Source organism: Aspergillus pseudotamarii (assembly GCF_009193445.1).
Source record: "Aspergillus pseudotamarii strain CBS 117625 unplaced genomic scaffold BDV38scaffold_17, whole genome shotgun sequence".
Classification (NCBI taxonomy): Eukaryota; Fungi; Ascomycota; class Eurotiomycetes; order Eurotiales; family Aspergillaceae; genus Aspergillus; species Aspergillus pseudotamarii.
The window spans coordinates 93,839-120,806 of NW_022475031.1; the positions used below are offsets into that span (position 1 = coordinate 93,839).

At 47.5% G+C, this 26,968-nt stretch overlaps 9 protein-coding genes across 9 annotated transcripts; 7 read left to right on the top strand and 2 right to left on the bottom strand.

The window, feature by feature from the left end:
* Positions 1–619: 619 nt before the first annotated feature.
* On the bottom strand, positions 620–3,164 carry BDV38DRAFT_53629 (PX and BAR domain-containing protein). The gene is made up of 6 exons (XM_032063509.1): positions 2,974–3,164; positions 2,645–2,925; positions 2,325–2,591; positions 1,216–2,271; positions 1,018–1,131; positions 620–954 (listed from the first exon to the last, which is right to left on the bottom strand). Exons 1-6 carry the CDS (start codon positions 3,062–3,064, stop codon positions 859–861), a joined length of 1,905 nt encoding a protein of 634 aa, XP_031915175.1. The 5' UTR covers positions 3,065–3,164; the 3' UTR covers positions 620–858.
* Positions 3,165–3,835: 671 nt separating this feature from the next.
* On the top strand, positions 3,836–6,341 carry BDV38DRAFT_281279 (cysteinyl-tRNA synthetase; the record flags this gene model as incomplete). Its single annotated transcript, XM_032059505.1, has 2 exons — positions 3,836–4,126; positions 4,176–6,341. 2 exons carry the CDS (start codon positions 3,836–3,838, stop codon positions 6,339–6,341), a joined length of 2,457 nt encoding a protein of 818 aa, XP_031915176.1.
* A 1,504-nt stretch (positions 6,342–7,845) lies between these two features.
* BDV38DRAFT_291518 (inosine-uridine preferring nucleoside hydrolase-domain-containing protein) lies at positions 7,846–9,022 on the top strand (the record flags this gene model as incomplete). Its single annotated transcript, XM_032061762.1, has 5 exons — positions 7,846–7,955; positions 8,017–8,374; positions 8,429–8,718; positions 8,770–8,834; positions 8,886–9,022. The coding sequence occupies 5 exons, from the start codon at positions 7,846–7,848 to the stop codon at positions 9,020–9,022; spliced, it is 960 nt and encodes a 319-aa protein (XP_031915177.1).
* A 1,712-nt stretch (positions 9,023–10,734) lies between these two features.
* Positions 10,735–11,969, top strand: BDV38DRAFT_291520 (glycoside hydrolase family 28 protein; the record flags this gene model as incomplete). The annotated part of the gene is made up of 3 exons (XM_032061763.1): positions 10,735–10,953; positions 11,013–11,429; positions 11,510–11,969. The coding sequence occupies 3 exons, from the start codon at positions 10,735–10,737 to the stop codon at positions 11,966–11,968; spliced, it is 1,095 nt and encodes a 364-aa protein (XP_031915178.1).
* A 1,694-nt stretch (positions 11,970–13,663) lies between these two features.
* On the bottom strand, positions 13,664–14,907 carry BDV38DRAFT_242795 (lytic polysaccharide monooxygenase auxiliary activity family 9 protein). Its single transcript, XM_032054144.1, has 3 exons — positions 14,296–14,907; positions 14,198–14,240; positions 13,664–14,136 (listed from the first exon to the last, which is right to left on the bottom strand). Exons 1-3 carry the CDS (start codon positions 14,813–14,815, stop codon positions 13,872–13,874), a joined length of 828 nt encoding a protein of 275 aa, XP_031915179.1. The 5' UTR covers positions 14,816–14,907; the 3' UTR covers positions 13,664–13,871.
* A 1,621-nt stretch (positions 14,908–16,528) lies between these two features.
* On the top strand, positions 16,529–17,592 carry BDV38DRAFT_291524 (alpha/beta hydrolase family esterase). The gene has a single exon (XM_032061764.1). The coding sequence runs from the start codon at positions 16,643–16,645 to the stop codon at positions 17,453–17,455; it is 813 nt and encodes a 270-aa protein (XP_031915180.1). The 5' UTR covers positions 16,529–16,642; the 3' UTR covers positions 17,456–17,592.
* Positions 17,593–18,480: 888 nt separating this feature from the next.
* Positions 18,481–19,419, top strand: BDV38DRAFT_281284 (uncharacterized protein; the record flags this gene model as incomplete). The annotated part of the gene is made up of 1 exon (XM_032059506.1): positions 18,481–19,419. One exon carries the CDS (start codon positions 18,481–18,483, stop codon positions 19,417–19,419), a length of 939 nt encoding a protein of 312 aa, XP_031915181.1.
* A 500-nt stretch (positions 19,420–19,919) lies between these two features.
* On the top strand, positions 19,920–21,692 carry BDV38DRAFT_242797 (Alpha/Beta hydrolase protein). The gene has a single exon (XM_032054145.1). The coding sequence runs from the start codon at positions 19,987–19,989 to the stop codon at positions 21,436–21,438; it is 1,452 nt and encodes a 483-aa protein (XP_031915182.1). The 5' UTR covers positions 19,920–19,986; the 3' UTR covers positions 21,439–21,692.
* Positions 21,693–23,167: 1,475 nt separating this feature from the next.
* Positions 23,168–26,758, top strand: BDV38DRAFT_269997 (fungal specific transcription factor domain-containing protein; the record flags this gene model as incomplete). The annotated part of the gene is made up of 7 exons (XM_032057067.1): positions 23,168–23,179; positions 24,229–24,257; positions 24,587–24,916; positions 25,149–25,536; positions 25,690–25,767; positions 25,830–26,077; positions 26,140–26,758. 7 exons carry the CDS (start codon positions 23,168–23,170, stop codon positions 26,756–26,758), a joined length of 1,704 nt encoding a protein of 567 aa, XP_031915183.1.
* Between the last annotated feature and the right edge of the window lie 210 nt (positions 26,759–26,968).

The window sequence follows — 26,968 nt, forward strand, 5'->3', positions numbered from 1 at the left end:
CCACGGGTAACCTGGATCAGTATCATGTTTAAGGAGAAGGTTGTATATGCCGAAAGGAAGCTCTCCGTAATACGGGATATCTTACCGAGAGGTCCATCCGTTGTTAGTAACTCTTGCGTAATCTCTGGGAGGAAAGGAGAAAACCCGCTTAAAAAGACATTACGACATCACTCGATTGATTGTAGGAAGACAATGCACTTACTAATAGGGTAGCGTCGGAATTGGTGATCGGCGAGAGTTTCGACGTTCGCATAAGGGATGTTGATTCCATTGTTGCCTCGAGAAGTGGAGCCAGCTCCTCTCTAACGGACTTCAAAAAGTTGACTCATCCATTGACGCGCACTGCTTTCCGGACACATAAGAGCTGCAGCTTTATCTAGCAAATGGTCCGAAGATCGTTATGGGTGGGTACCTGAACTTTGAGAGATACATTGTGGTTGAGGTTCCATACGGGACGCAACCGTGGAAATAAATAGGGCACCCGTTCAACGTGTGCGGGACTCAACTCTGCTATGCGACAACGCCCGCGTTAAGAAACAGTAAGATAACATATACAATATCTATCGCTTCACATTCTACTATAGGTTGGCAGGGGATGGATCGATAATGGTTACATTTGACAACATCGCCTCCGAAGGATGGCTGATCTGCAACGTGATCAACGGATTATCGGTCGATCTAAAATAGTGGACAATCATTGCGCCCAATCTCAATCAATCATACATCACGATAGAGCTCATGAAAAATATAATTAGAAATCCACCAACGCCGAGTAGTCGCACTCTTTGAGTGTGATTACCGGGGGAACAAAAGGCCCGATGTAAAAAGAAAAGCCATAACCTGGTACATCGCAAGGAATTAGCGGACGACGATCTTGTCCACTTCATCCTTTGCCTCGGTCCATGTCTCTAGGTTTTTCCGGGCCCAATCCAAATGGCATCGGGCATATGCGACCTACACAAAATATCTCAATATTAGCGTTTCCCCCAACCATATTTTGCACGCATCACGGCTTACCATGTAACGTCGCAGATCACCCTCCTTATCCTTCTGGAATCGCTTCAAATCCTGCAAAACACCTGCGCTGGCGTCTTTCACGTCCTTTTCCGAAACTTCCAGTGCTTGTTCCAACTGTGCATAATATGTTAGCGAAGTAGACAAAGGGGAAGGGGGCAAGGATTTTGAGATGCGGAAGACAAGTGGGGTTAGACTAACCTGGAGCAAACTCTCTCTTGTTTTCCCAATCTGATCTCGTCGCGTCCTCTCCGGGTCAACATCAACAAACCCGTGGACTGCGTGGCTAATACGCCCAAAAAGCTTGTTTGTCATGAATGTCCCGCTGGCTGACTTGCGATGTGCTGGAGAAGAGGATGTCTCGGGTCTCCTTGATGGAGAAGCTGGGGGTAACGGCGCATGCGAGCCGATCGACTCGCCATGGGTAGGGGGAAAGTCTGAATCGATAGCGGTAGTGTCTTCCGGACCGCCGGGGTGTATATCTGTTCTATGACTCCCCGCGCCGCTGGTAGCCGACGATGTAGATAGGGAGCGTTGCGATCTCGTCCCTGATCCTTGAGGTGACGTCCGATTCAGGTACTGTTCAATACGCTTCGCTTCCAACTCGCTCCGTTCCAGAGAATCAAGCAAGGTCTTCTTCTTGGCTAACTCGTCCCTTGTCATTTCTTCCTGCACCCGTTTAAGCACCCGGTAACGTAGGACACTACGAACAATGCTAGCGAACTGCGCGCTTTCCCTCATAGGCTCGGCAAAGCTTGCGCTTAATGCATTGGAGAGCTCCTCAGTTTCGATGTAAGATGTGTCTGCTGCCTGGCCAATTCGTTCAATCGCTGCGGCTACTGTGGGTGATTGTTCGGATAGAGAGAAGCCATTGTATCGTGCTCCAAGCTCCATGAGGTCTGCTGACAACGAAGACAGATGCGCTAGTGTTCGACGATTGACTTTTTCAATATTTCCTTGCAGTAGTAGCTCAAGCTCCCGTGTAGATGCCTCGAAGTTGATGAAATACGGGTCCAACTCTTGCTCGCTCAATTTGCGCGATTCCGGAGGGAAACGCCCTAAAACATCGGAGCTCGGCGCATCCGCGGGGGGAGGTGCAGCTGAAGCTGTAGGACCGGAAGTACCCTTGAGCTTCGCGGAAGAAGATGGCACGGGTAGCCAGGCGTGTGCGGCTGTGGGGTTGGCGGGGTCTAGGGGAGGTGCTTTCAAATTGTTCTTGGGTACCGAGGATGCAGGGTGGGAATGAAGGACCTCGCTCTATATAAATTAGCATGTACCGTCGAGCTCGCAGGTGGTCGCGGAATACATACCCAGCTAACATTAGGGTCTAGAAACCTCCACCAAACGCCGTCCTCACGGACTTCTTTCATTCGACGACAGCGGTTCAAGAAGACAGCCAGCATTCGCTTTCGGAGCTCAATTATTGCGGTATCCTCCTTAGCTTTGGTAGGCTTGGCGGCATAATCCGCCATGGTATGTTTCTCAGGGATGGGCGGAATGACGAGTGTGGGATGGAGGTTCACGAGAGTCTGTCGCAGGGAGGCGAACTCAGAGTACCGTCGCCGGACTTCCAGATCCTGCACATGTTAGTCGAATCCATAGGCGCTCTCTTAGCTGCAGCATCACATACTCCAGTTCGTATAGTGTACACAATAAAGCTTCCACCACCTTCGTGGTTCTTCCCGGCATCGGTGATGAGGATCGGCATCTCCGGGTTCTCATAGAGTATTTGTTCTATGCGGCTATCATAAGTGCTCTTCCGGTAGTAGCCATGGCCGGCGGGCTGGTTGTCGTATCCTTCATTTTCATCATCGCTAAAATCCTGCGGATGTGAAAGGTAATCGTCGGTCGGATCCTGGGTTGACGCCTTGCTGGAGGGAGAGGGAGGAGTGTATTCGCGTTCGTAGAGAGCTTGCAAAGGTTAGACTGCGAGTCAATGATTTGAGCAGTGAGCCTCACTTGGAGAAAGGTTCGCCGAATGTAAGGATTCGGAGAGACGGGCTTCGGGATCGAATGCGCCGTATGGGTTGTTATCCTCGTCGTTCCACATGGTACTCGGAGACCGGAGGCTGGGCGAAGCAGCCCTGGCAATCTAAGAATCCGAGGTGACCGAGCAACTCATAAACAGTAATCTCCCAGTCGTGAGAATAGCTATATAGGGGGTCAAGTTGAGGTATTACTAAATTCAGGCCGTTGTGGAAAGAGGAAGCAGTGAGATGGCTGAGCTCAAGGCATCAATAGCTGGAACCGAATGTCACCGCCCGCAACAATTCGCGGGGATTCAACGTCACTGACTCCGGGGAGCGACAGGAACCAAAACCGTCATTCTTATCGGGGTGGGCTTAGCGCGTTCTTTCCATTCAAACCTTATATAATCTAACCAACTTAACTACTCCGTACTCCGTAGTACAAGCACTATGCGATGTTAAACCAAAAAGTGACGGTTAACGCCTAAAATCATCAAGCATGCTCCCATGATCGAGGATTTCCAAATTCCTTAGCTGAAACTCAATGTCCTTCCATATTCCCACATCTATATGAAATTCCTGGTGGCATGAGACGAGCCTTGGTGCACATCCTCACTTCTGGAGCAGCAGTATTTTATGTCCTAATTATCTATGATCACGTTATTCTTTCAAAGCAGTGTCCTGTCAAGCCTACAGTCCACAGTCGGCCACCATGGAGTGGAAGACCCTTCCGTAATAGGCAGTCCATTACCTTTGGGAGCGGGGCATCCTTAGTTGTTGTCAACATAGCCGACCAAATGTTCTTCTCACCACACTCAACTCGAAACCTCCATACTCTCCTTTTCGTAGATACCATGGATTCTCGCAAACAGCCTCCCTGGAGGCAACCACAGGCGCATCGAGACACTAATCTTCCACCTCTGACAGTATGGAACTCTTTGACCCGATCCAAGACCCCCTTTGTTACCCTTGACCCAAAGGGCCGCAAAGTAACATGGTATGCGTGTGGCCCTACTGTCTACGATGATGCACATCTTGGACACGCAAGGAATTACGTTAGTACGGATATTATTCGTCGCATACTGAAGGATTATTTCAAATTTGATGTGGAGTTTGTCATAAATATTACCGATGTGGATGACAAGGTAGGACATGTTCATGATTTAGCAGTTTTGACTCATATACTGACTGGAGACCTCTGTTTGGATCATCGTCAGGGGGCGACAACAGCACTTGTTCTCCGAGTTTCTTGCTTCACATCCGGATGTTAACCCCGATGTACTGAAGACCACGCAACTAGCGTATTATGCCTATATCAAGAAAAACTTGCAATTGATCAATGAGGGGACCAAGCCAGAAGACTTTGGAACTGAAGCAGAAAGGGTGTATGGAGGGGTTCTAAAGGGTGAGGCTTTGGAAGGCAACAGAAAACCTGGAGATCGTGAAGCAAAGGTTCGGATGCATGTCAGGACTATTACCATTGCAGCTGCGATGATCTCGCGAATAGCCAAGATGTTCAATCAGGGACCTGTGGAGCAACCCGAATCTCTTGAAAATGAGGTGATTACAAGTGAAGACTTCTATGAGGCAACCCAAGATGTCATCCTTCCTTATCTTGACCAGCTCAGAGGTTCAACTGTGCCAGGGGATGCGTATGAGATTTTTACAAAGCTTACGAAGAAGTACGAAGAACATTTTATGCGCGATATGAGAGACCTTAATGTCCTTGATCCAGACGAGATAACGAGAGTCACCGAATACGGCCAAGAGATTGCAGATTTTGTGGAGAGAATTGTGGCAAATAATTTTGGCTATGTGACTCCGGATGGCTCTGTTTACTTCGACATTAAGTCTTTCGAGGAAGCCGGACATCCCTATGCACGGTTAGAGCCATGGAATAGAAACAATCAACCTCTGCAAAGAGACGGTGAGGGGACGTTATCTCATGCAGTTGAGAAAAGGTCCCCTGACGATTTTGCCCTTTGGAAAGCATCACGTCCAGGTGAACCTAGTTGGAAGAGTCAATGGGGACCAGGCCGACCAGGTTGGCATATTGAGTGTTCTGCAATGGCCTCCAGCCGACTAGGAAGCCAGATTGATATCCACTCTGGTGGAATCGATCTTGCATTCCCCCACCATGATAATGAACTTGCACAAAGTGAGGCATTTTGGTCAGAGAAGAAGCAGCAATGGGTGAACTACTTTCTACATATGGGACATTTGTCGATACAGGGGTCAAAGATGTCCAAATCCTTGAAAAACTTCACCACTGTTCGGAGTGCCCTTGACAAGGGTGACTGGACTCCTCGAAGCCTGCGAATTGTTTTCCTCCTAGGGGGCTGGCGGGATGGGGTTGAGATTACACCCGAACTCATTCAAACGGCGTCCGTGTGGGAAGATAAGCTGAACAACTTTTTCGTGAAGGTCAAAGATCCTTCTGGTCCGGGCGCTACAACGGATATTACGTCTGACCCAAATATCTCCTTGGCACAAGCCCTAGCCACCACAAAGGCAAAGGCCCACCAATATTTCTGTGACTCTTTTGATACGCCCAAAGTTATGAGAGTTATCTCCGAATTGGTTTCGACCTTCAATAACGTTGACCAAAATGCCAACCTCAACGAAGTGCAAGACCTAGCTCAATGGGTAACTCGAATTGTAACCATCCTGGGTCTAAATGGAAAAGTATCCCCTGAGAGTTGTGGGATTGGCTGGGAAGGAACTGACATCCCCGAACCGGCAAAACCATTTCTTTATCCACTTTCAACCATGCGTGACGCCTTGCGTGAAGCCGCAAAATCACAAAGCGAAGTAACGCATCGGCAACTCAAAGCTATCACCGGGCAGACACCTGTGGACGAGAGCCTAGTATCCCAAGCATCCAGGTCGTACTTCCAAGTTTTCAAAGATTTCCGCGCGCGGATATCTCCAAGTAACTCGGAAGACACAGCAAAGTCATCCAAAGAATTGCTTTCCCTGTGCGATCGATTACGAGATGTTGAGCTCTTTGACCTTGGTATCTATCTGGAAGACCGCGAGAATAAACCTGCCTTGGTTAGACCTGTGACTAGGGACTTATTACAGTCCCGTGAAGAACAGACACGGAAAATGCTATTGAAGCAGCAGGAGAAAGAAAAGCAGGAAAAGCTTGCCAAAGAGAGACTGGAAAAGGGAAGACTCAGTCATCTGGACATGTTCCGCACTAGTGAATATAGTGCTTGGGATGAAGATGGCATGCCAACAAAAGATGCAGCTGGTGAACCTATAAACAAAAGTAGAAGCAAGAAGTTAAGAAGGGATTGGGAGCGGCAGAAAAAGGCCCATGAGACTTGGATCGCAAGCCAAAGCACGGGCTCTTAGGTCTGGGAAAGTAGGGTTATAGGGCAGCAGAGAAGCAAGTCCATGGAGGGTTTTATACCAGATTCAAAGGCGTGATGGGTCATTTCTCTTGACAGTGGAATATGCAAACTCGAGAACTCATGCCTGCAAGCCCCAAGAACGCGCACTTAAGTGAGTTAATATTTACCTGCTCCAAAGGCACTGTGTACCTGCTCGACAAACGCCAAGAGTGATTCCTGATTCAGTTTGAGGCTGGATTCTTGGCAAATTGACGAGGAGCAATCAAGTTGGTCGTTTGGCACTGGGGGTAAAGATGCGGAGACTAGAAGGAGACCAAGAAAGAGGCGGCTTTACAATTTAGCCAGGCACTCATGGAAGGTGCAGGCGGAATATTATGTATACCTACCTACCCTCCCAGGAGTAGGTTTTGTAGGTATCATTATAAGACTCTCAGTACGCTATGGGTTTTGCTAAATCTCTTAATGTTTGGACTAATTTGACAATGTACTATTGCCGTCCTTCCATTGAAAATACCCACATGAGGACAAGTACTGGTCTATCGTTTCCGGAATGTGAGATAAGTTCACTGGATTTACTCGCACCTGGTTTGGTTTCTATATTAAAGGGTTTTATGATTTCCTACCTCAAACTGAGTGAATGAATGATTTTAGGGCTAGTGGATAGATATAGAACGATGGGGCCCGTCAAACCGCACGGGGTTCCGCACGGTGGACTAAATCGAGCTTGCGGACAATACATAGATTTTTGATCAATATTACCGAAATCTTATTGTTTTATATTCAGCCACGGCTGCCACATACTTCAAAACCTAGATCTAGAAAGCCCTTTATATACTCTGTAGTATATTTATTATTAACAATTTAAGATAATAGTTTAATCTGAGATATTATTATTAATTTTTATTAAGTTAGTAGTAGTGGTTGTAGTTGTAGTAGATCTGGACTAGGGCCCTAGATTTAAGAGAAATAATATCTTGATTCTGAGGGAGTAGTATCTATACTTAGTATCTAAACTTAAAGAAAGTAGGACCGAGACTTAGAGGCCCTAGTATCTAGAGATAAGAAATTCTTGAAAATATCAAAGTAATTGTAACGGCGGTATACTATATAGGTGACCCCAGGGCATTCGGGATCGTTGATCCCGAATTATATGACCTTTTGGCCTTGTGGAATATCGGGCCCTGGCAATATCTCTTACAGTAATGCAGAATTAAGATATAAAAGTAGTATATATTTTCGGGTCCGGACTTGTCGATATTCCAAATAAAAAGTCTACTATTATTAGTGGATTCTACAGTAGAATCTAATAAATAGATCTAATTGGCTAATATATAGTGTGTTGGTGTTGGTAAACGTGGTAATATTTTACATTGTCTGGAAACTCGATTTAGTCCGCCGTAGTTCCGCCTCCATTAAATTTATACTACGGTAGTCGATTTAGTCCACTATAGTTAGTAACTGCCGACCACCTTTACGTTTTTATCTCCCTGCTCATCACCGTCGGCATGAGTGTACTCTGGACATTTAGAGTCGCATTATCCCTAGCCCTATTGGCCTTTGGACAAATACCCAAGACGAAGCTGATTATCGACACAGATCTGTTTAGTGATGTTGAGTAAGCCTTTTGTTGAGGTCCCAGACTCATATTCCCTGCTCGTTGCTTATTATCTCCTCAGCGATGCAGCCGCTCTTTTGGTGGCCTGTGGCCATCCGATAGCCGCACCAATAGGCGTCATGATCAATTATCCGTCTATTTACAGTGCCTTGGCTGCCTCCAGTATCCTCGGGTACTATTGCTCATCTGACGTTCCAGTGGGCCTTAAACGACCGTATTCCAACGAAACGTTCTTCGACACCTGGTCATACCGACTTGGAGAATATGCAAGCAAAGTTGCATACAACTGGCGACATAATGCATTGATGCCATGGGGAGACGTAAGCAGTGCGTGGGATCCAGTCGAGCTGTATCGCAAGCTCCTATCGGAAGCGGATGATCACAGTGTGACCATTGCCAGTATTGGGTTCCTCGACAACGTGAGTACTTTGCCAATGACCATTGCCTGAAGTAATGCCTTAGGTATTTCCTAGCTCGCCGAGCTTCTTTCATCTCCGGGTGATATATACTCTCCACTCTCGGGGCATGACCTGGTAAAGGCCAAGGTGGAAGAACTTGTCATCATGGGCGGAGCATACCCATGCGGATATGAGTACAATTTCTACGGCAACAATGCTCCCGCAACGGCTCTTGTGGTAAACAATTGGCCGGGGCCCATGACATTTTCTGGGAGTGAACTTGGGGCGACTGTCTACTCGGGCGCACGGTTGACCGTAGAGGGACCCGTTGGTGATCCAGTCAAAGCAGCTTACCGGTGGTACACGTATGTAGCTTCCTGCCCCACAGACGCGATCACCTCTAACTGCTACTACAGCGGATACAACATGTCTCGGAGTTCATGGGATCCCCTTACTGTGCTTTATGCCATCGAGGGAAGAGGTGAGATGTTTGCATATGCAAATGAAGGAGGACATAACTATGTTTACCCAGACGGTAGAAATGAATGGCTGCCGGGTAACTCTTTGTATCCGCAGAAATACTTGAAGCTGCAAATGTCTGAAACACAAGCTGGCGACTTTTTGGACGATTTTTACCTTGACACGGCGACAAGAGCTGCACGGAAGTAATAAGCAATTGCTTGTTGAGAACTGTTTGTTTGGAAAGACGCAGCTCAATGGCCACTGACACGACGATTCACATAGTCGGTAATTGCCCTGGTCAATCAAGTTTGCGATCAATGAACGGAGCGAAAATTGCCAACTGACATAGGCTTAATGAATCAAAGCTTATCACCTTCTTGTAGAGTAAGGGGCATTACAGGAGATACGTTCATTTCAACTTGACGGTTGCCTGCCTGGTCCAATCTGTCTCAGAGCCGACTTGTATTGCATCGATCGTCCACGTGCTTGCATAGCTATATAGGGCCCACACATCTTGGGTCGTACTCCGTAGGGAAAATGTGGATAGCCTTCGGCCCCCACATGCCTGGTAGACTAGCTTGTTCTCTAGCGGTAAGTCTAGTAAAAAGTGGTATAACCTCTTTGGACACAAATCCTCGAGACTTGAAGGGTAGCGGGCTAATACCACAACATGGGTGCGTAGTCTCAGGGTAAGACCGAGTAATGGTCATGCTACCATTCCATTTGGTCACATATGAAGTGAGAGCTGCGCCAAACGCAGTCAACAATACCTGCGAGTGCAGTCAGGCGCACAATAACTATGTAGAGTCTGTGCGTTGTAATCTATATGGATCGGGATACGGGAGGACATAATTTCACGGCCCTAGACGACTGAGCTGATATATGTTAGACGGAAATTCTCCCTGGGATGAATAGTAATCAGGTCAGGCATAATAATCTATTAAGGTTTCTGTAAATTGGGACACTAACGAGTCAAATAATCGCAATAACCAGGTGAAGACTGAAGAATTGTCAGCCCTGTTGCTTGGACTGGTTTTGATCAATCAGATCGCATGCTGACAGAAGCTTAGCGAAAGCGAATTTAGGCAACGACATCAAATTCCAACACCAACTAAGACCGGGTCAGTGACCGATATTGATCCAGGTAGTTTAATTTATCCATGTATCATATGTAGCATCTGGTCTCCATAATATGGACACAAATCCAGAAATCCCGCCAATCGCGCAACGTAGCCTTATTGCATGGCATTTGCAGGGTGAGTCCGGCACTGGTCGGAACGTATATCTGGATATTTTTTTTCCGGCCCTTGAGTTGAAGTGGAAGTGATCGGCTCAGGGGTTGAATATTATTGACTGGGGCCAGATTACGTAGGTTAGCGGAGACTCGGTCCGATCACGACAGAGGGTCCGGCAAGGCTGTCTCGTTTCATACCCTCCAGGATTACCGTTTCCATGGCTGGCTTGCATCTGTCTTTTTGACCCTTCCAGATGTTGTATCCTGTATGTTCCATCCTCATCTTTGTCAATTGTACCCAGAGTAGGTAGCTTCAAAGGAGTTAAATATAACAGATCAATGTTAAGATAACCTTAGGTAGAACGTAGATGAATCGTCAGTGCCGATTGGCCGATGAAATCGCAGCTAAGCTTTTTTTGCACGCGAACCGGAAGCTTAGCCCTAGACTCAAGCCACTTGTTTCAATCTCAGACATTTTCTCCCGCTTCCACCGAGATATTCTTCTCCACCGGGCTGTATTGCAAGATACTCCGTAGAAAGGAGATATAAAAGGAGCCTTGGACCCCGATGATGTTTGCCTTTCTCTCAGCATCGTCTCCCTGAGTCCTCCATTCCTTAATCTTTCTTTCAGTCTATTTCTGAAGGCGTCTTGTTGACCAAGTCCCTATCCATTCTTTCCGAAAAAATGCAGCTTCTCCAATCTTCCGTCCTTGCCGCTACTGTTGGCGCTGCGCTGGTCGCCGCAGTCCCAGTACCCGAGCTTGAAGCCCGCGGCTCCTGTACTTTCACCTCGGCTGCTGATGCCAAGTCGGGCAAGGCCTCTTGCTCGACCATCACTCTTAGCAACATCGAGGTCCCCGCTGGTGAAACCCTTGATCTGACGGACCTCAATGAGGGTACTACTGTATGCATAGATGTGTACCTACATGCCGTTATCGTTAGTATGTACTAAGTCATGCTTAGGTCATCTTCTCTGGTGAAACTACCTTCGGCTATAAGGAGTGGGAGGGCCCTCTCATTTCCGTGTCCGGAACCAACATCAAGGTCCAACAGGAATCCGGTGCCAAGATTGACGGAGACGGAGCCCGCTGGTGGGATGGAAAGGGTGGCAATGGTGGAAAGACCAAGCCCAAGTTCTTCTCTGCCCACAAGCTGGACTCCTCTTCCATCACCGGCCTCAAGATCTACAACACCCCCGTCCAGGGCTTCAGCATCCAGGCGGACAACCTGAACATCACTGATGTAACCATCGATAACTCCGCTGGTACCGATCAGGGCCACAACACCGACGCCTTCGATGTCGGCTCTAGCACCTACATCACCATTGATGGTGCCACCGTGTACAACCAGGATGACTGTCTTGCCATTAACTCTGGATCGGTAAGATAACCTCACGCCAGTTGAATCTCCCCAGGCTTTTCTACATTCCACTCTATGGCTATTTGCTAATACACCTGCAGCACATCACTTTCACCAACGGCTACTGTGATGGTGGTCACGGTCTCTCCATCGGTTCCGTCGGTGGTCGTAGCGACAACACCGTCGAAGATGTGACCATCTCCAACACTAAGGTTGTCAACTCCCAAAACGGTGTCCGTATCAAGACCGTCTACGATGCCACCGGCACTGTCTCCAACGTCAAGTTCCAGGATATCACTCTTTCCGGTATTACCAAGTACGGACTCATCGTTGAGCAGGATTACGAGAATGGCAGCCCCACTGGTACCCCTACCAACGGTATCAAGGTGTCAGACATCACCTTTGAGAAGGTTACCGGTACCGTCGAGAGCGACGCTACTGATATCTACATTCTCTGTGGATCTGGCAGCTGCACTGACTGGACCTGGTCTGGCGTCTCCATCACGGGTGGTAAGACTAGCTCCAAGTGCGAGAACGTTCCTACTGGCGCTTCTTGTTAAATATGGGTACACGTATGGGGAGATTAGCTTGCGCTGTTGATGGCTATTGTTCTTGGTCTTATTGCTTCGCTATTTGTCGCACTGACAGTTTAATCTACCTTTACACTACTATTAAGCAATTTACTTCTTTACATGTTGTGTCTGACGCAACCTTTTATTCTTTACAATTTTCTCTAAAGGAAAAGCTAAATGGGGAAAAAGTTACCATAAAATAAAGATACCTAGACTTTGCAGTACTAGTACCTAGTTCGATGTTAACACTCTTCGTAAACCTAACCAAAGTTCGGTCCACTTTTTAAGGCAACGAATGCCTGGTCCCGCTTAGGCGCCGGGGAGCTCCTTGGCTGCTTGGTGCGTCCCACAAGTGTGTAGCTATCAAGATAAACAAACACTAGTACCCATCATTCGCGAGAGAATGCAGGTCAAAATGAGCATGAAATTCTAAGCCAAATCAACGAGAAAAACCGTCAATATAAAGGACGACTATGCAATAGACCCCTTCTCGATTTAGTTTATGTGGAGAATGGTTCAAGGAAGCACCTGATACTTGCTTTTGAGCCTTTACGTGAGCCTCTATGGCTGTTCCGAGAGAGGTTCGTTTGAGATGTTGTTCCTTCTAGTGTACTGAAGATTATTCTTCAGATGATTCTCCACGGATTGGGTTATCTTCACTCTGAGTGTCACACCATTCATACCGGTTAGCTTCTGGATAGGTATACCTGCAACCAATTGGAAACACACTAACCTCGGTCAGGCTTGAAACCAGATAATATAACGGTCAAAATCGAAGACCCATCCATCCTTGAGGACTCTGCCAAACATGAATATAAAAATCCCGTACCTCGAAAGATTTGCCCAGATAGTCGCATCGTCTACCTTTGCGGAATAATTATGGACTCACTTTAAAGACTACGGGGATCATTGCCATTGTCGATTTTGATCTTTCTGTTCGTGGTGATAGACCTAACAGCGGTTGTACCCAAGCAGAAATATATCTGGCATCAGAAGCCATTTTGGATGCTGGGTATACATACGGTGCCGACACATGGGACCTAGGAGTGATGGTATGCTCAACGATATTTCTATATGTACTCTGCTTACTTCTTGAGAACCAGCTGTGGGATCTGCTGGAAGGTAAAAAACTATTCAAGGATATCGATCCTTTCCGTGACCAAGAATATAATGAGCCGAACTACCTTGCATACATAGAGTCACTGTGAGGATCTCCTCCGAAAGATATCTTGGCTAGAAGGAAAATATCAGGACTATTCTATTCTATACAACCGATGGTAAGCATCGTCATACCATTTGTACAGTCTCCGTAATCCCATGTTGACATGATCTAATAGGGACCCTGAGAGGTGGAGCTTGTGTGCCGGCAACATTCAGGTTTGAAAATCTAATAGGAAATATACACGGCCACGACAAAAGGATGTTTGTTGAATTTGTGAGCCGGATGATTGAATGGCGTCCATAGGAACGCAGCACCGCAAAGGAATTGCTAGAGGATCCTTGGCTTTACGCGGAGTTTGACAATGGCTGAGCTAGCCCATCCATTTTCTTGTAACAGTGTACTTTACCCTATAAACTTTTCTTTGTGCTTTACAGGAGTACCGGTCACTTTCTATTCGTCGGGTCCTTATGTTTCGATCTGTGCCAACTGAGACAGTTACGTTGAGATTAAGGCCAGGTGACTGAGAGCAGCAGGTCTAAATGAGATACAGCTTTCGCAGAAACAATTGAATTCTCCTAACGAAACACTCAGGACAATTCAAAGTAAGACCTTGCGATATCACTACAAATGTTTCAAAAGGTTATTGCCACATCACTAATTACACATCTCCAGACTAACCTCCCCTCGAATGCTTGTCAATAAACATAGACAGACACTTGGCCGATCACTTCAGTAGTTAAAGTCACGAGCGTGCTCACGGTGGCCGAAAATACCTTCGGAAGTAGCACCGGTAGCATTAACGTTAACCACCTTTGAAAAGGACTTAGATCCCGACGCACCAGTCCAGACTTCCGGACCAGGCATAGGATACTCCTTGTATCCACCGTAGATGCTGAAGTTGAACGAGGGGTCATCTTTCTTGTAAGCACCGGGGAACTTGACAGTAGGACCAGGGCGTCCATTTCCACCACCGACAACTTTGACTTGAGCGCAACTGAAAAGCTTTGTCAGAACTTCTCAAGAACAATGACAGACATGGGAAAAGGTGGACTTACGCGTAATAGAACTCAGCCTCTCCAGCATGCGCTCCATGAACACCTGATCCAAAAATTAGCATTCCTTTCTTACAAGCACAGCAACGCAGAAGACCTACCAATATGCTCCGGGCGAATAAGATACTCCCCATCTGGCAGATCCGCAGGGACTGTAAACTCAACACGATCTTTATCCCAAGAGCACCAGGCGTCACTTTTCAAGTCCTTGTTCTTGTCACAGACGCCTTCCTCATAGACCTTGAACCAATCGCCATCGCCCTGGTATGTCTTGGCCGTGCTGGGAGCTTTGGACATATACACCAGCGCAGGGCCAGGGTGCTTCATCGTAGCACCAACACCAAGCTTCAGGGCAAGCTTGGACCCTGCCTTCACCTCTGCTGTGCCGGTCTGGCCAGCGAAGGTGAAGGCACCCTTGTTGCAGCGGAAGTCAGGCATGTCAGGGGTCATGTTGTCGCGGATGTTCACCCATTTGGTTGGGTTGTACTTGGCAGCACGGGTGTTGGAGCGGACATATTGGTTCGGGGAGCTTTCCTGGCCGTCGATGATGAGGGTGTCGAAGAAGTAATGAGCCGAGACAAACGGTGCGATGGCCGCAATGGCGAGAAGAGAGAGCTTCATTTTGGAAATTGAAAAGAGAAGTTAATGAACGAATAAGGGACCGGCCCAAGCGAACTAATAGTATTTTAATAGAAACGAGCGGAAGAGACAGACACGCAGTGACTCTGTTGAGGTTATGGATAGGAAGACTTATTCGTTCTTATATCTCTTTTTGAATGAGGGATTTCTCGTGCCAGATGCACATCTTGACCTGTGGTAGCTACATGACACCGATTTGTGTGCGACATTTCTTGATCACATTCAGACTCCGTTCTGTTAGTAAAGCCGTCTCTATATCAGAAACATGCCAAGACTATATACCTAGGGTTGGAGGCTATCTTGTGTTTAACTGTAGGCCGTGTCTCAGATCAGCGGGGATGCTAGTTCTTCAACCGCTCAGTGGATCGAATGATTTGATATTGTTATTGCTTTATTGGCTTTATTTTAGACGTTTTATTGCTGGGTTCTTCATTCTATTCTTAGTCTTTTACGTACGTAATGTGGATCTGCTCTTTTGCCTCCCCATAAGGCCATCATGAGCGGTAAGAGAGTGGGCCTCTACGCCACAGCTTAGTGCACAGGGCTGGCCTGATTTTAGGTGAGGCATTAATGGAAGTGCTAGGGTGATAGCCAGTTATTATATCAATCATAGATTGCTTAATACGATTAGCAGGAAGACTCTGAATATCGTCAATCCGATCTCCAAAAGCCTAGTGGGCTTAAGGCTATGTTTTGGCGCCCACAACGGACGAGGAGCATTATAAGAATGGGAATCAAAGACAAGGTAGAGGATCTGCTGTCTGTTGACACAATCAGCGAAATTAAGGGATTGATGTCTTTCAACTATAGGCTGTCAAATGGGCGCTTATATGATACTAGGTTATAGTTTGGTTACATCGTCCCTATGAATCCACGCTGATCGTTGAGCTAGGCCACAAGGGCTTTGACGCCAAGAAACATCGCACAGGGTCCAGAGTATCTGACTGAACCTAGAACGCCTTACCAAGCCCTTACTAACGATCGTATCGACCCCACAAGGGGTAGGCTAGTCTCCACCTAGCAAATTCAGTTTCAACTGCAACTACCAAATAGGGTAATCGGTGATAGTACCTCGGCAGTATCCAAGATACTCTAATTGCCGGGGAATCTTGGCATACCAGCCTAGTTGGCTTTCGTTGTACGTCAGGCGTCATATTTATCGCTTCCTGCAAATCGGAAGGTCCTGGCTAAACCCACCGACATTCTGTCACGCAGATTGTTGCAGACTGCATACTGTAGCGCAGGAGAATAGCCTAATCAAGAATGTCTGCAGTCATTTCCCGCTTGTTGGACACCGCTGTGAGGCGGGACTAAAGCTGAGAATCCCAATAAGATGCCAACGTTCATTGTTACACCTACCACACTATTTTGACCCCAACACGAAGTGGTCCGGTGGGTAACAAGTTCCGTCTCTTGGCAGTCCTTTTAACCAGACAGGCTGATCTGGCAGGCCCTGCAGATGCTCCTGTTTCCTTTACGGAAGATATCAGACGAGGGTCTCAGACGAAGATGCCAACTTTGCGTGTATCACGCCAGGTGCGGGTGGCGCACGGCTGAAGGAAGGTGATATCGGACTTCCTTCCCAAAACAACATCATCCCGAGCTCCGTTTTTCTGCGGGAATGGATCTTCGAGGAATCATATAGGTGGTTGAATCATCCGGCAATATTGCAGCCTGCAAATGCAAGGCACTGGCTATAAAACCCACCATTAGCTTCTGAAGAGTGTCAGTTGCACAGTGAGTATTATTACAACTCTTCGATCTGAGAGAGTCCACATCAATCACTATCGCGTTTATTCGTCAGTTAAAATGATTAAATCAATCTTTCTCCAGACCGTCCTGGTCCTAAGCACCCTTACCTCAGTCCACGGTGCCAATTCCTCCGGCTGCGGTAAACAGCCCACTCTTGCCAACGGAGTCCACAGAATTAACGACCGCGAGTACATCCTCAAGATTCCTGACAACTACAATGCCAACAAACCGCATCATCTCATCTTCGGTCTCCACTGGCGTGGTGGAAACATGGAATCTGTGGTGAATGGCGAAGGCGTCGAGCCCTGGTACGGCCTTGAAACTCGAGCGCAGGGCAGCGCAATTTTGGTAGCCCCGAACGGCAGGAACGCTGGCTGGGCCAACAACAACGGCGAAGATGTAGCCCTCATCGACGCCATTATGAAGCAGGTTGAAGATGACCTCTGCATAGACCAGAGCTCTCGCTTCGCGACAGGGTTCAGCTGGGGTGGTGGAATGAGCTATGCGCTTGCTTGTGCAAGGGCAAAAGAGTTCAGAGCTGTGAGCGTGTTGAGTGGTGGACTGATTAGTGGGTGTGATGGCGGAAATGATCCTATTGCTTATCTGGGTATTCATGGAATAAGTGACCCGGTTCTGCCATTTGACGGGGGTGTGACTTTGGCAAACAAGTTTGTTGCGAATAACGGGTGCCAACCAGCGTACGTTGGTAGACCCGGACTTGGGAGTCACAGTTCGGTTCGAACGGATTTTCAGGGGTGCTCTAAGCCTGTTTCGCTTATTGCTTATGATGGCGGGCATGACGCTGCACCTCTTGGTGTTGGGAATCCGCTAGCTCCAGATGCCACGTGGAAGTTTTTCATGGCTGCTTGAGCATGGAATCAGCGCTTGATATGGAGTAGGACTGGTCTGTGGCATGATGACTGAATATGTGGCCCTTGTTAGACAGCTCTTAACTGTATAAGCAATGACGCATGTGTATTCTAACACGGTCATCTAGCACAATGAACAATTATTAAAGTAGGACAAACGGGATTAATATGTATGCACATAGTCATAATCATGTATGAACCCCAGCGCTTCCAAGATTGGTTCTGCGACATATTTCATCACTCACTTTGTCAGTCTCTGAGCGACTGCGGCATCCATAAAGAGTATCATCTAGATGTTTTAGAGCAGTATTACTGGTGGATCGGACGGCTACACGATCTCATCAAGTAGTGGTCGAATGGATGGGGCATGGCGTTGAAAGCGCATCAAGACATCCCTTTCGCTTTGAAGACGAGATTGAGAAGCGCCTTTCACAATTACTGGCTGATGTACATCACTCCTGTTCAAGTTTTACCGTAAATTGAGTGGGATTCATTGAAGTTTGAGGGCTTTGTACGTAGCAAGCCAAACCGTTTCCTGGAGCTGCCTTGCGCGGATGTATATTCCATGGTGGCTTCTTAGGGATTGTCCCAGTCTGAGCGAAGACGCAGAGTATTAAACTCTCGAGCAAATAGAATTAGCAAAAAGGTTACCTTGAACTAAAGTAAACTTATTAAAGTGGGGGAGAGGGAAATCCATCGTTGGAGTAGCGCTGGGAAACAACGTAGTGGAGAAAGAGGCCCACCATGTAAGCAGCGTGCTCTGGTTAGCGGATATTCACCTGCGACGGGCGTAACTCCGAAATATGTCGCTAAACTCCGTTTTGCTTACCGAATTCCATCATCCCTGGAGTATTCAAGATTTTGCACAATCGCATGCCTCTTGAAATATATTGAATGCCCCCGTAATCGCGGATTCTGGTGCTCTATCTCCATACTCCAGCCGCGGGTCCACATTCTATATAAATGCCCTTTGGCCCTATGCATTAGACGAAAGGCATTATGCCCATCGGACTTTTTCATAACAACATGTTTTTATCTTTCATATCTCTTTGTATCTACTTATCTTTTGCCCTTGCGGTCCCAACATCTCTTTCACCACGTCTGAGAGATGTGTATCAATTTCCGAACGGCACCTGGCTGGAGAATATAGCCGTCCGCTCTAATGGCAACGTTCTCGTCACAGCATTCAACAAGGCACAGCTATGGGAAATCAATCCATTCAACGGAACTGATTCCCGTCATGCACGCCTGATCCACCAGTTTCAATACCCCGGCACACTGACCGGTATCACAGAGATTGACCAAGACGTCTTTGTGACAATCGTTTCGAACTCTCTCTGGAAGGTCGATTTAAGGATGACAGAGCCGGTAGTCAATTCAATCAATATCACAATTCCAGCCGGGACGCTGAACGGGATGGCAACCCTTAACGATTCATCTTTGGCCATTTCGGACTCGTCCTTGGGTCTTATTTGGCATGTGGACATTGAACGGGCCACTTATGGCATTATGATAAGGGATAATACAACAGCCACCAGCACAGCCTTAGGACCAAGACTCGGGGTCAATGGTATCAGGGTCCTGGACGGTTACCTTTACTATGTGAACTCGCCACAAAGATCGTTCTATCGCGTTCGTTTAGATGAGTTTGGCCGTACGATTGGACAGCCCAAGACTGTTGCGCAAGGAGTGTTGGCTGATGATTTTGCTGTTACGTCTGCGGGGGCCTATCTTGCTGGCTTGACGGATAATGTTATAACGAACGTATCCCCTAATGGCAAAGCGCATGTCGTGGCAGGGGGGAGGAACTCGACGGCAGTGATGACTGCGACATCTGCGGCTGTTGGGAGGACTAAGCTGGATGGCAATGTGCTCTATATCACGACAGGTGGAGAGACACGGGAGCCTGTTGATAATAACCATCATAAGGGGGGCAAGGTTGTCGCGCTCAAACTTGATGTCTAGAGACTGTGTTTTATGTGGCACAGCCAGTAATTGGTCACGCTAGACTGCATGTTAGGAGGCAGGACTTCTCTTTATTTATGTGCCTACTACAACCCACTATGAGATATAGAATATATGAAGTATGTTGACTTCTGTCTGTGGTAGTTGCACAACAAAAAATAATTCTTAACGAATAATTCTCGCACAATCCGTTCTCAGGGTACTATGGAGGACGAAGGATAGGATCAATGCTTAGAGAAAGTAAAGTGTGGGCGAGGTTTACTGCAGAAAATACGGTGTTTGGAAAGGTTATACATGCTCATCTTTGAGGCGCACTTCTCCTCTTTCCATGGAAACACCATATCTTAGGGCTTGTAGCCCCAAGGCTACAGCTAATATTGAACGTGGAAATAAGTGAAACGGAAGTGGAACTACTGTGCCAAGACAATTCCACCAACCCCGGAACTATTTTCTACCCTCCGTTCATCGCCGACTTTTGTATCTAATCTCTCATCATCCTCGTGACCCATGCAATGTCACCATAACCTCGCGCTTTTTGTGTCATAAAAGTCGCTTTCTTTATCGTCGATGATAAAAGCATGGACTATGAAGCGCATATGGCGCAACTATCCAAAGGCAATACGCTCCCAAACTCACATAGGACGATGGAACCGACCGGGCCGTTCACACTATCACATCCTTTCCAATCAGGACTATTTCAATCGGAACTCCAACAGTGTCTCTGGAAAGAAAAAAAATATCACCCAGTATCTGTCAAAAGATAAGACGCTGTTGTATAAATTCCAACGGCCGCGCAACTTTGCCACTGCAGCTATTCCTTCTCTGCTTGTGCCACCTCTAATCTTTGTCGGACTCCTGCTCGGTCTCTGGACATGGAAATGCTTCTGGATCGTTGTCTTGCAAGACAAACTTCTATACCTTTCATGGTTACCGCCGCTTGCACGGTCCGAGAGGATCGTGGACTACGCGGCTGAGTGTAAGCCGGTCCAATGGACGGAGAAGCAGATCCGGAGTCTCGATGGGACTAAGCTAGCGGTATGTGAAGGTCGCATCCCAGTCCACAACCGTAGTGGTCGCACTGAATCTGCGACCTTTGGAGGAAGTGACCCCCAAAGTACGAAGATAAAGAAACGAAAGTCAGTCGTCATATGTTATTTCCAGGGTAATGGCGGTTCAACTCCCCTTCGGTTGCCGCTTCTTTCTCAAGTTCTGCGAACAATTAAAGAAAAGTCGAAGTCTACGCCACTATCTACGTCTCCGTCAGATGGCACTGAATTCAGCATAGTGGCCTTATCATATCGCGGTTACTGGACTTCTTCGGGTCGCGCAACGCAGTCTGGTATTGAGCTTGACGCGCAAGCGTTCCTCAACTGGGTATCGGAAACCTATACTGCACCAGACACCGATTTGGAGGTCATCCTCTGGGGGCATAGTCTCGGATCAGCCATTGCGAGTAGTGCTACTGCTACTTACCTCTCCCGTCACGATGGCGACCAGTCATCTGTAAATGAGACGGGAGTCCCTCGCCCAGTACACATCGCTGGACTGATTCTCGAAGCACCGTCCTCCAGTATCAAGGACATGCTTATAAGTCTATACCCACAGAAATGGCTCCCCTATAGATACCTGTGGCCCTTTTCGTGGAATCACTGGAGCTGTACCACGGCAATGGAGAGGATTGCTCGCTGGCGGGACCAGAATAAGGAGCAAAACGATGCTATCACCCAGGGGGATAGGTCAGGAGCTCCGATGCCGCCCAGGTCTGGGCACAGTTGTACAAGTTCCGAATCCTTTCGCTCGCCTCCTCCCATTCTCCTACTTTCTGCAGAGAGTGACGAGGTGATCCCGCCACATGTAGCAGATGGATTAGAATCAGATGGGGAAAGACTTGGACTAGAACTCGAGAGAAAGGATGTGCGTGGGGCGTTGCATACAGAGGCACCTGTCAAGGTGGATGGTAGGGAGGCGTTGGTTAACTTCATCTTTCGGTGTACCTTGCCAAGGGCGGAGGCAGCTTGACAGCTTGCTTGATCGTAGCGCGTTCTTCACATTCAAAACTAGAAGAAAAGAAAGAAACCAACCGAAAGGAATACCGCGATAAACGGTGTATTATGAAAATAAAATAGTTGCCTATGTTTACTCATAAGCTGCTGTGGGACTGTCCCGCGGTTGTTCCATTTCGAAGTTGTATTTTCTCTTCCATATTCATTGATCATATGACCATGCTGGCATATCGCATCATTGAAGGGTTACTCCTCAACGCTTGGTATAGCAACACCACGTATACTCGGAGCGACCATCGCTGCTGAGAACTTGCTCAACCCCTCCTGCATTTTAGCCCCCAGTACCGCAGACGTCATTGAATTGTGTGGTTCATGATCGGTCCGTATACCATCGTTCTCACTCTTGAATTCAATAAGCGATCGGCTGTTCTGATGTAGCTCGAGCACAGTCATAAGCTGGTCGAGAAGCGCTAGAACCGATGACAGCAGAGTAATGCAAGGCTGCTCCATTACATACTTGGCATATTCCGATACAGTCATTCCGGTAGGTGATTCCTGAGGCGTTGTAGTTGCGTCCTCCTTCGAAGCAAAGCTAATACTTGCGTGAAGCCGGGTAAGCCTGCTTTTCGTTCCAGTCATCTTCCCAACCAACTGGCCTATATCAGCAGGCTTAGTATTTCTCTGAGATTCAATAATAGCGCGCGTAGCTGCGTAGTAACCTGGACATCTAACAGTCTCGTTAAAGATGAACTCCGTAGCCTGACTGACAAGGTCATATTCATTCCTCTCAGTTTCTGTACCGGAACTCTCACTGGCTATCAATGACCATTCTGGTTTCTCCAAAAAGCATGATTCCCCTTGCCTAAAAGCCTCTGTGACCAGAAAATTTCGAAAGGACAGCATTAGCGTCCGACCTATGCCATGCTTATGCGCAGCAGGTCCACGCGTACACATAAGGTGACGGATGCCGCCGCAGTGGAGTAACCAAGAATTCTTGCAGCTTTCATCCAGCATCTCATACCCACCAAGCAAAATCGCTGCCGCTAGCGTCTCATCGGTGAGCGCAGCGGGTGTCTGTAGGATATACGCAAGATGCTTTATTCCTCGGCCATACATATGTCGGCCGCAGGCGATAGCTCCTTGATCACCTCGAACAACTCCCATATGGAAGGTATTCAGTGCTCTGATTGCCCAAATCAACGCTTGTGGACAGGTAAGTCCCTGCTGGCGTATAAAATCCATCCAATTTACCTCTAGTCGGGAGGACCATATAGAATACGCCGGAAAGTAATAATCAAGAAAGTCGTTGAACAGCTCCTTTGTTTGGATGTCCAGCGCCGCAAAGGTCAGACCGGGAGCGAAGACCTCGTCGATGATGAGCTCGGATAGTTCTGTTGGGCGGGTCTGTTTCTGCCTTTGCACTCTCGGCGGGGTTCGACTGGGGCGCACCAAAGGCTCTCGTCGGTATCGCTGCTGCAGCGCTTGTGTCTGGTCGCGAAATTTGAAGTGACGATTATAGCCCGGACATTCACAACCTCTTTTGATGCATCGCAGACATTGAGGCCGAGTCTCATCACACTATAAGGCCAGATTAGTCCACCTACCCCGTACGGAGCTGTTTATCTTCTTTTTACATCATCCGGATGGAAGGGATTACTCCATTCTAAAAATAAACATAGCAAATACGAACCTTGATTCTCCGATTCACGCACATGCGACATCCTTTGCTGTTCGAAACCCCTACCATGATGGCTCAGGTAACCGGCAGGTACAATGGCACAGTACAACAAAAGTGGACAATTGAGGAGTGAGCGCGCAGTGACACAGTCGGAGTGCGCAAGGAAGGAGTAAGTAGTAGTCGGTTGGCAGTTCCATGGACGAGGGTTCCTCTTTGTTTTCATCCTTTGAGACTAGTTTCTCCCGTGACCTTGGGGCTGCGACTCTTTTTGTGTCTGTCTGTGTAACATAAGCTTGACCGAGCTCGTCCACCCATGACTTTGCTTTATTTTACCGTATATGTTGATGATTTCTTTCTCTTTTTTTTCCCTTTTCCGTTACGAAATACCCAACAGATGTTTACTCCACATGGTGGATCTTGAATGGAAGCTAGTGACCTAAACCCAACCTTAACTGACGATATTAAGCTCGCTAGGTTTAAGTGGGGCTGATTGCCCAACGCGAGACTTTCGTTGGCGCATCACGGACGCACCTCCAATGACTCTCACAACATATCTACCTAACCCTATTCCGTATAACCGGTGAGGTAACTGCCTCACAAATAACTCATTCGATATGTCGGTAATTGACCTCATTGTGCAACTCTGCGTAACACGGAGCCGGAAAGCTCGAGCCCGAGGGCAGCAACTTGCAAGGGTAAAAGGGCACTTTATGTTCGTTCGGATGTCCGGACTTGATGAACAAGGTAATTTGGAAAGTTGCCAGTGGTCTAGGGTTATGATAGATCAAAGATTTTGTTAGTTTATCACAGTTTAGAGAAAGACCAAAATCGCAAGCAATCGGGAGGTACTTATGCACTCTAACAAAGAGCTTGTACTAAGTGATAGGTCGGGTGAGGGAGCGAATATATATTCTCCGAATCACCATGGAAGTTCAATGTTGTAGGGCGTGTGATAACGGACATGATAGTTACTTTACTACTATATTAGGCGAATACATTCTAACAACTTTTTTACGATAGTAATGTTATATTTGAACTTGATGAATTAATCTGAAACTGATGTAGTGAACTCACAACGTTGTGCATAACTGATTGATATATTAGTAAGCAGAATTATGCGCTAACTAGCTAGCTAATGTAACCCACTTGATCACGTGGTGAGCGTTTCACCTAATCTGGTAGCGGGATTGAAGATTGCTGATGAATTACATCAGTCTATGCTTCTGCCGACAGGATGCCACGAGTGATAAATCATCCAGTGAAAGCTGCATGTCTTGCCTGGTATAATTCCGCAATGTCTCCTGCGTGTTGATAGCCGCGTGCTGACTAGCGTGCAGTCGTGCATCAAAAACACGCTGCGACGGTCAGCATCCTTGTAAACCTGTAGGGCCACTTGATCTCAAGCTCGCATGAGAGATTCAGATCGCTGATGTTAGCCGTCATCGCAGTGTTTTGAAAGAAACCGTGGTTGCTTTTACCGTCCCAGTCGGCGTGGGGGACCGCGGCGAAGCACAAAAAATGACAAGGAACTCCAACGCATGAGCGTACCTCGCTCTTCGATATCTTCGTCACATCCATCGACTTCCGACACCGTAGTCGATATCCCTCAGTGTTTGAATGTTCCAGGTACGGGGGACACGAATTCTGGTCAGGAGACTGGCCCCAGTCTTCGGCATATCATTGGTCTCCTGACCCCTTTCAGTGGAGAGCAGAACCTCAGTGTGGACCCAGGTCTGCTTTGGGGTCCTCAGGATACAGAACCACCTAGCGAGATAGAAAATCCCGTTTTGAGGGTTTATAACTCTGAAGAAGATATGTAAGTCCGCGATGAAGAATGTTGAGTTTAATATCTTTGACAAACTTGCCCTGCGTCTAACTGGAGTTAGAGCAAACGCGTATTATATCTACATTCATCCGTATCTAGCGCTGTTACCAGCTCCAGTAAGTCCACCATATGAGGATAGACCGAGAGTCTTTCAACCCCCAGCTGCAGAGGCCGGCACGGTGGACCAGTCCTGCTTGCCTTATTGGCCGACGACTTCATTGAGCTTAGCGTTATCGGCAATACTCTCCTTGATTCCACCTCCTCAGGACCCGCAGCCGTCAGGGGAATGCCATGTTTGGATGCGACGCGCATATGCACGTCTCTATGCGCAAGCCGCTCTCAGCAGAGCAGAGAAGGAGATTGACGACCTTGTGTCTACAAACAACTCAACCTCCTATGTGGAAGACGATCGCCTTCATGTCGAACTCCCGTTCCAGCTTTATCCAGTTTTGGCTTTAGTTGCCCTTAGTATCTATGAGTATTGCCAATGTGGCAATGTATCCCGGATGCGCACCCGCGCGAACCAGGCCATTACAACGGCTATGGATCTTGGCCTCCATAACTTGGACTCCAATGCTTCAGAAGCACACCGACGAGCATGGTGGTCCGCGGTTGGTGTTTCCAGATCTCAATTATATGGGCAGTGGTCACTTACTCATCACAGGTTTCCATACTATATCATACTTCAGTCGTGCAAGTATCAGTGAGTGTCCAGAGCCTGAACAAGCTCTCTCACAGCAACCTAATCAATAATTTACTATCAGTCACCTATCATCACCGCAAATGATTCTAGGATAACTACTCCATATCCCGAATTTAAATCTTTCCTAGGCGGACCAGAGGTAAAAATTGTGTCCACTCCACCGGTTTTGGTTGATATATGGGTAGCTAACACGTCTATCAGCCATGGCCCGTTCTGCTTAAAGCTCAGGAAGCTTACATCTCTGTCTCCGACGTTCTTGTCGCCTTAGGCCTAGTGCACAAAGCTCCCACACAGTCGCATGACTTGCGTGATCAGATCTATCAGCTTGATTCACGTATAGTGTCCCTGGCGATAGAGTCTGAATTCTACATGGGCCTAACATGCAAGGACGATGCCGAAGGCCTTGCAATGCAGGGTATGGGACTGATAGCATATCTCTTGCTCCATTCGTGGGTCCCTCCCATATACGCTTGCGTTACTTGGAATTCTAACGTTGCTTTCTCCCTCACAGGGCACGGATTAGACTCCATCGGTTTAGAGCGTTCATGGACATTCCGCTTTTTGTTGAAAAGCATTGTGACTTGACTGCTATCAATGATAAAGCCCCATATCCAGAATTATCCTCCAATTTTGAGACTGTGTTTCCGTTTACCGAGCAGCAATCCTCTGTCAGGTGCCTGAAGTCATCCCTTGCTGTGGCTCGAGCTTTTAGAAGTCTTCCCCGTCCACAACCATCCCGGTCGACCGGGAGCCCAGAAAACAATCACGCACCAACAACCACTGAAAGCCTCACAATACATTCTGCAGTATCACCCGCCCACTTAGCGATGACCCCCCCGAGTGCTTTGCCGTACTTTAAGTGTACTGCTATGCAGGCGAGCTACTCGATGTTTATGTTAGTGCATCGAATACGGGCAGCTATTGCTTCCAATCGTCTTTCAGTTTGCTATCCTCTGATGGCCAGTCCAGAGCCTGCCACAGAAATCCAAGACGCTAGGAGACTTATTGAAGAGCTACGACATGGAATTGAGTGTTTAAAGCATTCTATGGAGAGGGACATGGTATTCGAAGGTATTGCTGCCATGTGCCGTGGGCTTACTGCAGTCTATCTCTCAATCTTTCCAAACTGATTATGTCGAGCAAGAAGTCTCTCTTCGTGTCACACGCTATCTGTTCTGGACAGTGCAGAATTTTGGAGTGTAGCGGCTTCCGACGGTCCGGCGTGAGGTCTCAGTTTGATGACAAGTCTGGTTACCTTACTTTTTCATGTGCCGTTTTCAAGTATTTTAGCGTTGCTCTAGGAAGACTTTATGATCTAATAAGTAGTTTCCGGTCTGAGA